The sequence below is a fragment of the Manduca sexta genome, chromosome 26 (assembly GCF_014839805.1).
Source record: "Manduca sexta isolate Smith_Timp_Sample1 chromosome 26, JHU_Msex_v1.0, whole genome shotgun sequence".
Classification (NCBI taxonomy): Eukaryota; Metazoa; Arthropoda; class Insecta; order Lepidoptera; family Sphingidae; genus Manduca; species Manduca sexta.
In genome coordinates, this window is record NC_051140.1 from 11,984,180 (window position 1) to 11,998,945 (window position 14,766).

Below are 14,766 nucleotides of genomic sequence, written 5' to 3' on the forward strand. Positions count from 1 at the left end.
ATTGTTTTCCTTGCGTATATGCGGTGAAGTATAAAACCATGCTTATAATTGAATTTATTAAGTGTTGCCATCTTCATCAGCGTGATCTTTCTCAGTAATTTCCAGTTGTGATAGTAAAACCACAATTTATAAATAAATTTCACAATACCACTACATTTTCATACAATTACTACCTAACTGGCCGATACTTCAGTAGTCGTGGTGGCCCTAATCAACTTAATTTAGCGATCAAAAATCGCCTACGTGCTACAGAAACAGAGTACGCAATTATAGAACTGATAGAGCCAGTTTGTGAAAATTCGTCTACAGCATGAATGACTGGATTCGGTGATGTAAAATGACGGTCTCACAGAAAACCAAATTAATGTTTTGCTTTTATATAATATGAGGTGTAAGATTTCCATGGACACAAACAGTTTTTTCCTTTTCTTTAAGACCACTGGGGATTGTGGGTATTAATAGGCAGGGAAAATGAATTAATCTCAGGTGATCCACTTACACTGTTGGCGGCTTACGTTATAAAAAAACTAAAGGTTGGTTGGTTGGCTTGGTTTCCTAAAGACCACCGGCCCGGCAATACAAAACAATCTATAATAATATTAAACTAGTGCAACGATTCCTATTGAATGCCTTGGTGGCATCGTTACTTAAATGCAGTTCGTGTCGACTCGCACTGTGTGTTTGGGTTGTGCTCACACCTCCTCTATACCACCTCTTCTACTCATCCGATTGTGAATATTTTTTTACAAATGAAAGCTTCACTATTCCTAAACTCTAGATACTTTTTTTATTGGGAACGGGCTTTAAGGTGTAAGCAAAGCTAGTAAACTAGGTATATATGGTTGCGTCGTGATGCGCCGCTTCACTGCAGTGCAGCTCCACCAAGTGCGGTTTCACCTTTATAGTACTTATGATTATGTATAGAGTAAAAGATATTTTCAAAACAGTATAATTCATTGTGAAAAGCAAATTATGAAGCTCTTCGAATCCATACCATAGCTACGTCAATGATCATAGGAGAGCCTACATACCGGTGAGTTAGTATAACGACCCCTTAACTCGACCCTTCAATATGTAAGCTTCGATGCACGCGGCTAAGCCAACTAAAAAATATACGGACTATTAGTAAAAGCACAGCCAGCATTAAATAATCCCGAGCGTGATGAATAACCCGGTCGTAGTACAGCCACGCGGAATTGCAGCCGGTAATCGTCAAGCCACGTTCTAGCGTTTTTCATGTAAAGTATGCCGTACTACATAATATTATCATGCTATTATTAATTAATATATAAAATAATGAATGCGCTCGTTTGAACATTCCACTGAGTGCTGTAGGTAACCGCTATAAATCGAATGACTGCGTACTTGGTTTCAAATAATTATACGTTTCTCAAATATTTTTCTGATGTGTTTTGAGAGACGGATAGTTGCTCGTATTTTCTAATATCAATTACGCAAGGTGTTTTAACCTTCAACCTGGTGTAAATCGTATTATTGTTTTTACTTTTTGAAAATTTTACAAATAAGTATTTATTTTGTTGAATAAGGTAATTTACCTATATACTTACCTTATATAGATCGGTTGGTATCAAATCCTAGTTTTCCACATTTTAACCAAACCATTTCAAATTATGCGGGTTTATGCGCCCGCGGCCAGGAGGCAAGAATGAAATTGCATCTGCTACTGGTTCCAGGCACTGCCATTTTGAAAATATCTGGGTTTTTTCTTTGTGCACGTAGGTAGGTATATTTCATGAATTAACTTAAAATAAAGAAAGATAGGCATTTCCTTCTGTGTAAAACCGTATACATATATATATATATATATATATATATATATATATATATATATATATATATATATATATATATATATATAACGAATAAACTGATAAGGTTCGTATATACTTATACGAAATAAAATAAAAATATAAGTATTAAATTCAACAGGTTTGGTCGGCAAACACTAGGTAATAGGTATTGATTCTAAAATATTTTATCGAGAACATAGCTACCAGAGTTGAGTAGTCGATTTTCGGAACAGTTATTTGAGTCCAAATAAATCTAACTTACTACTTACATCTCGTAAATTTTTAGTTATAGGTTGTAAATGGTCATTTAAAAGATTAATACATTTACCCTTTCCTAGACTTTATCAATGGAATTTAATATCATGCATAATTTTAAGAAAATTTGCATCCATCAACACGTAAAATATCATCAGTATCAGTTAGTGTGTCATTATTTAAACAAAATTTCGGAAAAGACTTCGAATTGCCGAAAATATAAATGCGTGAAGATTAGGGCCTGGCATTTATCCAGAGAAAACGAATTTCGAAGCTTTGCATCCAATATGCAGTCTCTGTTTTTGCCATATATATTACGTCTTTAATAGGAAGATTTATAATAGTTCATCCGGAGGCAAACAATGTTAAATAAATGATTTTATGGTACGTACTTATAACTTAATATATGAGTATATAATTAGGTACTTTTTTACTTATTATTCAGTTAAAAACAGGTTATCTATAACATATTACTTACACTATCGATCGACAGCATAAGATCAAGCAGTGAAGGAGTACACTGTACATCAGGAAACTCACCACATCTGATATCTTAAATAGTAAGTAGTTTGACAAGTTCCAACCCTATAATTTATCAAAGCGAATACTTAGATAGTTTTCTATTTCTTTACAAGTATTGGCGGCCTTAACCGCCGCGAGGCTCCGTGCAGAGTAAAAAAAAAACTCCGTAATATCATTTTAGTATTTTAGATAGGATGCTAAAAAGGTCCTCTAAGGCCCCATCGCAGGCTCCTGACGGTTACCCGGTTTACTTCTCGCTAAGGCCGCCGCTGATTACAAGCATAACAAATACTACAATACCCAATTTCTGCCAAAGTAGACATCGTAAGTGAGCTCCGTAAGTCTGATTCTCTATAATGTCTATTGTCTGTCACCACTGTCTGTCATGGTAACAAAGTCGAATGAAGGTATAAGGAAGGCATAAGACCTTGAAATTTCAAGGCTAACCGGTTGAAACGGTTTAACGTTACTTAACCATTTATTGTATTATGCCATGCAAATTACACCTATCTAATTTATATTATTTATTAGAAAATACCTTTCTTTCTTGGACGTTATTGTTCAACCTTTTTAGAATATGAGTAATTAGGCTGTTATATTAAAGGGTACATCTATAGGTACTAATATATAAAGCTGAAGAGTTTGTTTGTTTGAACGCGCTAATCTCATGAACTACTGAACCGCTTTTGATTTTTTCACTAATATGAAACTACTTTACTCCTGAGTGCTATACACAATAATCTATCCCGGAAAAATATTTATCTCTGGCAAACTTTGTCTCGCGGGCGGTGACGCAGGCAAAAGCTAGTTCACAATATAAGTAAATATTTATTGCTAATCACCTACATAACATTAAATTGAACCACTTCTACAAATAAGCTTAATAAATATTAGAAAACTGATTTATAAAACCTACATAAAAGCATTTATATAATATGTTTTATTGTTACTGGATCGCGACGAAGGCACAGTATCGTTTCAACAAAACTTGGCACTGGCTGTGAGATAGAATTTCGAAATCGAATCTGATTCCCAAGGGACAGTACGCGATTTAAGCGCAGCTGAAACTGCGGTCGCAAGCTATATATATTTAGTATATATACTTCTCTCTAATTACTAGGCACAATTGCATTCATTAAGCGTGGTTTTTATGCGTCAGATTGTGTGGTCGAATTTATCGATCTTCTATCACCATTATTCAGAGCTCCTTTGTAAGCAACGCCACAGACGATCAGATAACATGCCAAATGGTAAACGGCACGTAATGCTCAAGAATGGTGCAGTATAGTGGACGTGGATAAGAAAAATAGCAAGCGGCCAGTTCGAGGCACGCCACGGCAGCCTTGACCAGGCCGGCCTGCAAGTGATCCGATCGTATCTGCCACTATCGCCTGAGTCACCTTTGTGTTTTAAGGTCAACTGTTAATCTGCTTAAATAAAACACCTTCACCGACGCATACATATGCTCCGGAATCTTCGATCGTTCTATAGGTAATACTTTCGCAACTTACAAGTTTTCTTAGTTAAGTACCTAGATACTTTTAAATTCATAGCTAGCAGTAAGAGCTTTACCTATGTTAAATTAAATATTTACACTGTGCGGGATGTTGCGAACCATGTATTTATTTTTAATTTTAAACGTTTTTAACAGGTGTTAGGAGTTATATATATTTTTGTGTATTGGTAGATTTTGTGAATTAATAACTATTATTTAGTTAAAACGCAAAACATTACCACTTTTGTAGGTTTTGATAATATTTTTTTCTGGTAGGTATCGATCGACACGACAAGTCTATACTCTTTACTAAGGTATTCTTATAGTTCCTTTTTTCGCTACGGAACTCGGGCGGACTCGCTACGGAAAGTTGATTATTGTGTTCTTGTGGGCGTTAATGTAAAACCTATTAAAAGTAAAATTTACCTTTAAATTTCAGACAGTGCCTATGTGAGTAAGTCTTCTAAGTCCTAAAACTTTGGGTTATTAAAAATAAGTTTCCATTGCCCTACGCAATTATTATTATTTATTTATTGAATTTGTATTTGCAAATGCTGGTGTCACCTCAGTACGCCCCGTGACCATAAAGTTAACTTAAGACTGCAGTTTTCCAAACGCCGGGAGAAGAAATAAAAAAAACTTATAGCTAGAAATCCATATCGTACTTAGTTTTATTTCAATATCAAACATTCGCGTAAACATTAAAAATAAGTATATAAGTAAGTACCATGGAGCATGTCAAACTGTTGTATACGTAGGTACTAAAAAGGAAACTTTTAATACATTAGGAAGGCTACTATCGCAGGACCTGCATACAAATGGTCCAGACCGAAGCGACGGCAGAAATTGGAAAAGTAAATAGGATGAAATGGATTACCTCCGCGACTTATACACGTTTGTTATTAGAATGCCTGTCACGATTTTTGTTTCAGGTGAGCAAACATTGTATACGAATAAGCTTTATTGGTATAAGAATTAAGAACTTGTTTCATCATCAAGGGATTTATTTGCCGACAAGCCTTTGTGTATGCTTTTAGCAACAATGGCAGGTCTTGCCGCCAAAAAGTCAGCGCGCCAATTTAGTTTCCAGTTAAGTTAAATGAGTTTAATTTGGCTACAAGGCAAGCATCTGTGGCTAAGAGTGTTTGGCAGTCTGGGATAAATATCTGCTGCTTTTTCTGGCACTGTCCTACTAAAGCGGCGCCAAAATACTGTGGGTCTGTGCTTTTAATTCGAAAGCTAGATTAGGAGACTAAAGTTTTGTTATGTTTTTATATAGGTACCAAAGAAACTTTAACAACGTTAGATGCAATTCACGAGTACCTACCTAATATGTAGCTACGGTATAAATCTATGAAGAAGTGCATAATACTTTAGGTACCTACAATTCAAGTTAATTAAACATATTTGTCAGTAAATTAACACAAAGTATAAAAAATATTTCAATAATTTTAATAGACAAGTAGGTTCTTAATATCTTACGTATGCAAAGAAGACTGAATATTGTATAAGCTTGAGCGATTGATCCAGGTTCGGATCGTGACAAGATGAGTTAGCTGAATCAACTCGTAATGCAGCTATACTGCGGCCACTAACTCAGCCTACGCTAAAGAAGATAGGTCACTAAATCTTGAAAATATTGACCTTATTAGATAACAAAATTCGATCTAAATGTGTAAATAAAATCTAATAAACTATAAATTATATTTAAAACTGTAAATCACGTGGAACTAAATAATATTAAAAATCTTTTTTCAAATAAATAATTGTAATTAAAGCTATGTAATGTTGGACTCATGTTGCACCAAAAATTTTGGGTTCAACTATTATAGTTGAATTGATCTACACTTCGTAAGTTACATTACTACTTATTTATGTAAGTATACTGTTGGAACATTAGAAGTTTTTTTCATTGTTCTACCCGACTGAACAACCTTTTCTGGAACAAATGCGTGCTTGCCGTGATAATAATAATTATAGTCTTATAGTTGTACTCAATGTTGTAGTACATAACTCATACCTTGAAGATTGCAATAAATCATGAGGCTTATAGTTTTTCAGGGTTATTTTCCTTATTTTTGTTTTGTCATGTTTAATTTTTTTAGCTTTACTTACAAGTTAATAAGAAAGCATTGTATCAAGAGAAGCAGAGCAAAACTTAAATTCTATAAATATCGACAAACATATTATAATAAAAATAGAAAACTGCAGAATAAGTACCTAATTAGGTACTGTCCAGCAGATTTTAGATACTGCCGTCATAAACAGAATCTTATGATCCTCAGTTTATCTACCTACAAGTTTGAAAAAGCTAGGTAAGTAATAATAATAATAATACATGTTTTTTTCAATCAATTATTACTTATAATATTGATATCACATTTTAATCTCATTGGTTTTTAGATGTTTCATAATGCAGCAACCCCATATCTTATACAGGGTGTCCCAGAAAGTAGTGTCAAGCGGAGCCCAGAGATAGAGCACTCTTGGGGTATCCGAATCACCCCCATGTAAGTATGTTCCGAGATTTTTCATAGTTTTCGAGTTATGAATATGTTTCGGAATTTTTGAATATTTGGGATTTGAACGATTAAATATTTTTTTTTAAAAAGTAGAAGACTTATTCGAGATTTTTTTATTACAACTAAATTTACATTAGTTGTAATTTTTGCTAAAAACAATCAGCTTCGTATCTTTAATGAAAATTATAAAAATATTGGTGTAAAGTGAAAAACTTACGTTCTATGAATTAAATATAACTTATTTTTTTCTTTAAATAAAAAAAACTAAACGGGTGACTTCGTGGTTCTAAGGTAGGTCAAAAACTTCTCCAGACTCTTAACTTACATATTCATTAAAAAGACAAAGTCCTTTATGGGGGCTATTTTGCCTAAAATCAGCCTTAAAAGACAGCAAGGTAGAAAATTCTTAAAATTTGCCATAAGATTACAATTATTTATATTGTTATATATATATTGTTAAGGATCTAAACTCTAAACTAAAATCCTTTTATTTGAACAATGCAGAGACAAATTTTCGGTGTTGTAAGCAATAAAATAATCTGAATTTTTGACACACATATTATGATTATAGAAGTTCGGTATCTTGATGCATTTTGGGTAATTTCTTAAGATAGACAGGGAAGAGAAAATAAAATACCCACCAATAATAATTTATCTTTTTAATATAGTATTACATATATAAATATTCATGTTTTAATGTCTAAGTTCGTCGTCAGTCTCCACGGCTTCACAGCTGTGGTATTTGGAGGAGGTGTCGGGACAGCTGTCCGCTACAGACAGGTCGTCAGAGGAGGCAGCGGGCGCCTCGTGAGCTGCCAGAGGCATCAGTTCTTCATCACCCCCGTTGTACGAGGGGGCGGGCATACAATTACGTTTAACATTGTTCGTAATAACGTCTGCTTCGCGCGTCCAGCAATCTGAAACAATAATTGATCAATTCTAAACGTAGAAAAAATAGTGGTGCAAGTAGTGCTTAAGGACCTAGAATTTAGTTTTAATATGATTAAAAAAGGACCTATTTAATCTTTCACGTAAGGAATAAACACGACAAGAATTACTCGGTCTCTTCTGAGGCGGTACGGGCTGCACAGTGGTGGGCGGCGGCGGGTTGCTGGCCGAGCGCAGGCGCCGCGGGCTGCGGGCGAGCGCGTGCGATATGCTCGGCAGGCGGATGTCCAGGTGCGACCCTCTCTCTGTCACTATCTTGTTATTCATCGCGTACAGCTTAGTGGTTATGTCTCGCGCTATCAGTGTGGTCACAACACAAGCCAAGTATGGCTCTTTAACAAATAAGTACTCCAGGGAACTCCGCTGCCAGTACACGTAACGACATGATGACGCTGCTACTATTGACACCTGCAAGGATACATTAGTTTTAACTCCAAACTGTTAAGTCTTTATTTCCGAGGTTGTTTGATGCTTACACTCCGATGCTAGGTCAATCAAGACTTTCAGTAAGAGTTTTTAGCTTCAACGTGGTGTCATCAATGGATAGATAGATAACTATAATAGAAGCCGGTACAGAAAATAAAATTGTTACTAAACGCTCTAAAGCATTTTTTTTTTTATTATAAAATTCGTAGTACTAATTTAATGTCTACTGGCAAATGTAAACGGACCATCTACAGAATATTAAGCATACTTCATCACAAATTTCCATTAACTGGTATGAATAAGTAAAGTGAAAGCGATTTTAAAGTCAGATTCAGCCAAATACACAATGTGGGACTGGTGACTTAATGGGTTCTCTAAGGCATTGATGTATACAGAAATCAAGATTATCGCCTGAATATCAAAAGTCACTTCAGTTGCACAATGCATCGCATGAACTGCGTGCAGCCAATCAACATGCAAAACATTTCCACCAATTCTACCATTAAAAGTGTACTCACGAAAGCCTTCCGACCGATCGCGATGACCTGTTAGGTCACGTGACTAACAGTAGTGCCGGTAGTGCAAGTGCATGCAATTCGCAGCAGATTGATGGGAAAGGAGTAATTTAGGTTCGCGCGTCTTCGTAAGACTGTTTAGACTTCATCGATATTTAACCCAGTTTCATGCATTTATAGCCACTTTGGCTTGTTATACAGCTATATCAGACAACAATTAGGTCACTGGAAAAGGCTAGGTAATGCCAAAGTGCGCCGTGATGAACGACTTAGTAAACTGATCGTGAAATTAAGTTTGAGTTAAATGCAAAAACGTTACCGCCTCGCGTCAAGTTCGCAACGCGTCTGTTGTTTGCTCGGGATCCAATTAGTTCACGCGATGTGATTACATTGTTCGTGCTCTTATTAGGCGTGAAACGATCATTACCTACGAGATACACTTAACACTGTTTCAACTAAGACATTAGAATATTTAATGCTATTGGTACTTATACGTATATAAGATATTCTAATTTCTAAATCAGTTCAGGTTCAGAAATCTGCTTATGTGTCACATGTTCAAAGAACTCATGTGGACGATCTTATGCCTTCACTTATAAAATAATTGTGTAAAGTAAACTCAATAGGCAGATAGAGCTACCGGCCGAAACAAGAATAAAAATAAATCAGTTAATAAATAGTATTTAATAAACACATGAGAGCTATTTGTGAATAAATTGCTTCTCTATGACGTACTTTATTAGTAATATCCTAAGAAAGTCTTTCACATACACCCAACGAAAATATTATTTATGAATGCAGGGCATTTAATAATAAAATGGAAGTGAATACCTGAAATAACATTTAACCTAGTTATTATATATTTACTTAGTCTTATATTTAAGTACAGTGTGCAAGTCACCATTCTCAGTATAAGGTTTCAGTCTTGTTTATCAATCGGCGTATTGGCATTAGCCGCGTGACCTTTATACGCCTAAAGCCTTTGTAACATTTGTTTATATAGGTTAGTAGGTTCAGAACCTGATCCGGTTTCGAAGGACCACTTTTCTTTCATTGTGTAATAAACTCGTTAATGCCCTGCTTTGCTACTCGCCCCTTTTATATAACTTATTTGAATCTGGTGGCGCAGTCCTTTTTATCTAATTAAACTAAAAATATAGGTACCTAATATTATGAAACTTTAGGGGGATGGGCTACGTATGAAATAGCGGAACCTCGCCCCGCTTCCGACACGTTGTCACGCTTTAAAGTAATTGTGTGGAAAAATAAAAAATCAAATTGTGAAATCAATTGGTTTAAAAATAATATGGCCTATTCGCACAATTACAAAGAAAAAATGCAATCTGACATGGGAGATAACTGTTTATTATATAATTCATTTTTATCTAACCATTTACCTGATAAGACTTTCAATAATTACTGACATATTTTATCGATAATAAGCGAGCGTACCTTTGTATTAGATTACGATAAAACCGACAAACTAATTTTAATCATACCGCCGCGCACTCATAAAAATAGAAATAGACATTGAAGTGGCAGTCAAACCCTTGCATGCGATGCGATCTTACGAAGATCCCGATCTCCTTGAGCAATGATTGCGATTGCAAAATAATTTGTCTAGAATCATCAATCATTATAGAAAAACTTGCTACAAACTTTATCCAGCGAACGTTCAAGATACAATGAAATTGGGAACCGAATTAACTTAGTATAGAAACAAATACACCGGGGCTAATAATTTTCTCTTTGAATTGCAAAAGTAATAAGTTTCGTATTAAATCAGCTTACCTTGAATTTTTCATCGATGGTAGCTCGACTAGACTCAAACTCGGGAGAATCTAGGAACTCACAGGGTAGGATTGGGTGAAGAAATTGATGACCACTCATCACGTTTACCTGTAGCAAGATACTTAATGCCAGTAGAGTGCACCTTTCGTACATATTATAAAACAAAGACCCTAGCCGCCTCTATTTGTCTGAACTTTATAAACTCGATACCTAATTACCGAATGGATTTCAATGAGTTTCGGTATTGAGAAAGTTTGAGACCCTGAGATAGGCTCAGGCTGCTTTTAATCCCAGGGAAATATATAGTTGGAATTTTTAATTTGATCTAGCGCATGCTTGTACATGGCAGGAACAAGAACATAACTTACCATGAAACATGTCCAGAAATCAAGGAAACTTAACAAACACCTGTAAAGTAGATAGATCCAAGATAGAAATTCTAGAATAGGTACATCCTTACGCTCGCTACAATGTTATCGTATACATGTTCTTATAAGGATTTAACACAAGATGAAAACAATCTCAAATGATGTTAAAGTGGGCGCAAGTCACGTGCGAGTCGTTAAGCTGAGCACATCCTTGCCACACTCATGGCAAACACTCGCACGTGAACACACAACATTTTTTGTACCTTTAATAAGGAATTGAATTACTAGCGATGTAATTTATGACGTGCTTGGATTAAATGTGCCTTACACCGTTTTAAAAAAGTATTGTTTTCGACGTTATGGATTTTAATATTGATATTTGCTTTAAGACGTCCACATGGTTTCAGAAAGATTAGAGTGATTGTGAACGTGTGGTGCCAGGTCTTTGCTTTTGCCTTAAGGAGGTCCCGCGGGCCAGTAATAATATTAATATAATATATGGTGTATACCATTGTGATTGGTGGGATATATGACTCCAGAATTGGTCCAATTTCGAGTTGTAACTATGTCCACAGAACTTATTGATAGTAATAAAGCAACTTAACATAGCCTAGCATAGCTCAACTTAGATAATAGACTATTTCACTATATTCTTTGCATGAAACATTCAATATACATATAAACTAATAAAAATTAAAAATCCCACTTTTTCTGTATCGTTATGTGTAGTAAGCACTTCCACGTATAATTTATAAAAAAAATATAATTTCGTGATTTCCTCTCTTACGTGGAATGCCCCATGTATACGGCGCGTTGGGGTAAGATCGTAGGAGGTGTAACATCGTATAAATCAAAGAACTCGTAATTGAGTTATAATTTTTGTTTTCGGACAACACTACCAGCGACCCCATCTTGTTCCCTACGTTCCACTAGTTCACATGAATGATTCCGTCAAGTAAATAATGTTTACGGTGCTAACAAACAGAACATCGGAATTTCGTCATTCCCTGGCAGATCCGGATTAACCCCATGCAAGAATTTGCCTAATTTTAATTGAGTATTTACTCTTTTTAATTAATTTTGTAGCTATATAGTATGATAAAGCAAATTAATCTTGTGACTTGTTTATTCAAATTTGTCGAAACACGTATATTCCCTGAGATCCGATCTTTAACCATACAATTATTTGTCATTAAAAAACGGATTAAAATCGTTCGATCTAGCACTTGTAAAACATCGCAAGTTTTTGTCAAAATTTATACACGAAGACGTCTGAGCTCATTAATTATGTATTTTTTTTTAGTTCAGGTGAATGGTCGATTTTGTTTATTTGTTATTTATTTACACGTGTATGTACTATTTCTTCGAATATTTTAAAAAATATTTACAGTGTCACTCATATGAGGTAAGATCGTATGCCTAGAACTATTAAAAAAACAAAGTTCGCTTCTAAAAATATCTTAAGATATTTTTTTTTTTTGTATGTTTAATAATTACTAACTAGATCAGAATATGCTCTTTTTACGGATTTTAGAATACCTGTATCATAGACGGTTTTAGATAGTAGTCCGAACTATACCTTTGAAGGTCCTATCTTTCTCATACGTTTCTAAAAGTATGGTACTTTTTTAAAGCCTTATAAAACATTAACTGTTATATATAAGGAATTGAAAAAATATGTAACATTTAGTATATTTAATAACATGTAGCTATATTAATGATTCATTATGTTAAATTCTATAGAATTTTTGTAAAAAAATAATTCGAGGACACTGTTTAACACGTCGAAAAAGCGTCCGATTTGACCCCAACGCACCTTATTTAATACTAGCCTTTGCCCGCGGCTTCGCTCGCGTGATTGAGTTTTCCGGGATATACTTCAAATCACAAGGTCTCAAACTATCTCCAAACCAAATTTCATCGAAATCCGTTGGGTATTGAGTTTATGGCAGACACATGCGGGGGGGGGGGGGGGGCTAGATCTTTTAACAGGAACAATTCTGTCATACATTATTGGTGCGTTACTTTAACCATTTACGCTGTGTACGAAACTAAAGCACTCAAAAGGAATATTTTTCTCTCGTTTTTGCAATATTATTGCTATCCAAGACTAAAATATTTTTTTTAATTCCTGAGATTAGCGTGTCCAAACAGATACACGGGAATTATAATGTCTATTTTTAAAAGCAATTAAGCAAATTTTATAACGCAATGTATGAATAAAAAAAAAGGCTAAAACCCTTACTTTTCCCGACAGTAGAAGGCCAAGTCGGTCAGTCTTTGTAAGGTTTTGCATCGCGTACGCCTCGCCCGCGTGCAACGACATCACATGAGCGAAGTCAGGCGACACCATACGTTTAAACTGCAATCTTGATACCTTTTGAAAATCAAAACAAAAATTTAGATACAAGTTTTTTTTAACTATAAATAATATATTATGTTGGTTTTTTAATCAACCTCACAAAAGCATCACTGTTTGACTTTAAATATAAAATAAAATAAAATTTAAAAAATAGTAATTTAAGATTTACTATGACTATCATGGGCGCCGGGAGGGAGGTGCACATGCACCCTCCTGGCCAGAAATAAATCACAAAAAATATAAGCACTGAATAAATCTACAACAATGGGATGTATCTACCACAAAGGTTTTTTATGACAAAGAATTTTCAAAAACCCGTATGATTTGAATTTGAAATAAAATCTTAATGATATTATGTAGTATAGTGCGTAGGTGTAGATGCGCCTCCCTAAAACTAATCTTGGCAGCGCCCATGATGACTATCACAAAGTTACTGACCTTAAATGGTTCAAAGAGCGTATGATATACTTCCTCCAACTCAGGATCAAACTTAACTGGCCTCATTTCATAAACCAGGTAGACAACCTGAGCCAAGTTGAGGAACACAAATCCAAAATTCCATGAGAAAGCATCCGGTGAACATATCACATGCCAAGCCCATATTGAATACAACATAAAAGCTGTTGATTAAAATTTTACTGAAATATTTGTTTATATTATATACATATCTAAATCATTTATTACACAAAAGTTATAAATGTGATAGTTCTAAGTGTATTCAATTTTGTACTTTATAAAGTAAGGATTAAGTATTCAAATGCATCACCTCTAAAATCTATTAAGAATTTGACTAGATGAAGAACAAAGAAATTACCTACATTGTCTTAATTATATTTTCATGAAACATATATATTGATTAAATAAATGATGCATATCTAGATAAAATTTTGAATAAAAATACTACCTACTTATTATGTTGGAAATTAAAATAGTTGTCTGTTGATTTTATTATAGTCAAAACCCATGTACAATTTTTGATGTAATAATATGTGGTACATATAAACTACCTGCTTACCAAATATTAGTATGGTGTGCATCCAAAGTTGTCCCCTTTTTGTACTTGGTGCACAGTACGAGGCAACAAATAGCACATTTGACAACTAAAATATACACAAAAAACATTAAATATTGATAAAAAAAAAACTAATAATAATATTATTTCTTCACAAGCGATATGCTGAAGTTTTAAAATTAATAATCATTAAGTATTTCAGTAATAATGGACCTACCTGAAATAAAGGATGTTGCGGCATTCTCCATAAAGGGCACCAAGGCCAGTACCATGGGCCTGAATATAATAAATATAACATTAACAATATACAATCACAAAGCAAGAGCATTTAATCAAATAATCCATGCGTACCTGACGGCATTGTGTAATTTACTGAGCCAAAATCGTGAAAAGTCCCATTATATCCTGGCCACGTAAAATTGTATTCACCGATTTCTAGATAATCGCTCTTTTTACCTAATAAACTTGCGTGTGACATCTTTTTTCAAACTAGTTAAGTATTGAATACACCGTAAAACGTAAAACTATTTCACAAAATTAGAAATAACATTTTTTTATTTTTCACCGCTCACTCCACCACTTCGCGCCAAATCAATAACATCCGGCATCCGCTGACGTCTAGCGCCATCTACTGAGTTTTCTTTCAGGAGCCAAGACATAAAGACGTTTACACTTTACACGATATCTGCACTTCCCTAGCTTAAAAAAACTATATATCATAGATATCTGACATTTGACG

The 14,766-nt window shown here is 34.5% G+C and overlaps 1 protein-coding gene across 1 annotated transcript; it reads right to left on the reverse strand.

Annotated features, from left to right (window-relative positions):
* Nucleotides 1–7,255: 7,255 nt before the first annotated feature.
* Nucleotides 7,256–14,728, reverse strand: LOC115442539 (popeye domain-containing protein 3). Its single transcript, XM_030167593.2, has 8 exons — nucleotides 14,379–14,728; nucleotides 14,245–14,303; nucleotides 14,031–14,115; nucleotides 13,454–13,635; nucleotides 12,899–13,030; nucleotides 10,286–10,393; nucleotides 7,664–7,961; nucleotides 7,256–7,522 (listed from the first exon to the last, which is right to left on the reverse strand). The coding sequence occupies exons 1-8, from the start codon at nucleotides 14,503–14,505 to the stop codon at nucleotides 7,299–7,301; spliced, it is 1,215 nt and encodes a 404-aa protein (XP_030023453.1). The 5' UTR covers nucleotides 14,506–14,728; the 3' UTR covers nucleotides 7,256–7,298.
* Nucleotides 14,729–14,766: the final 38 nt, after the last annotated feature.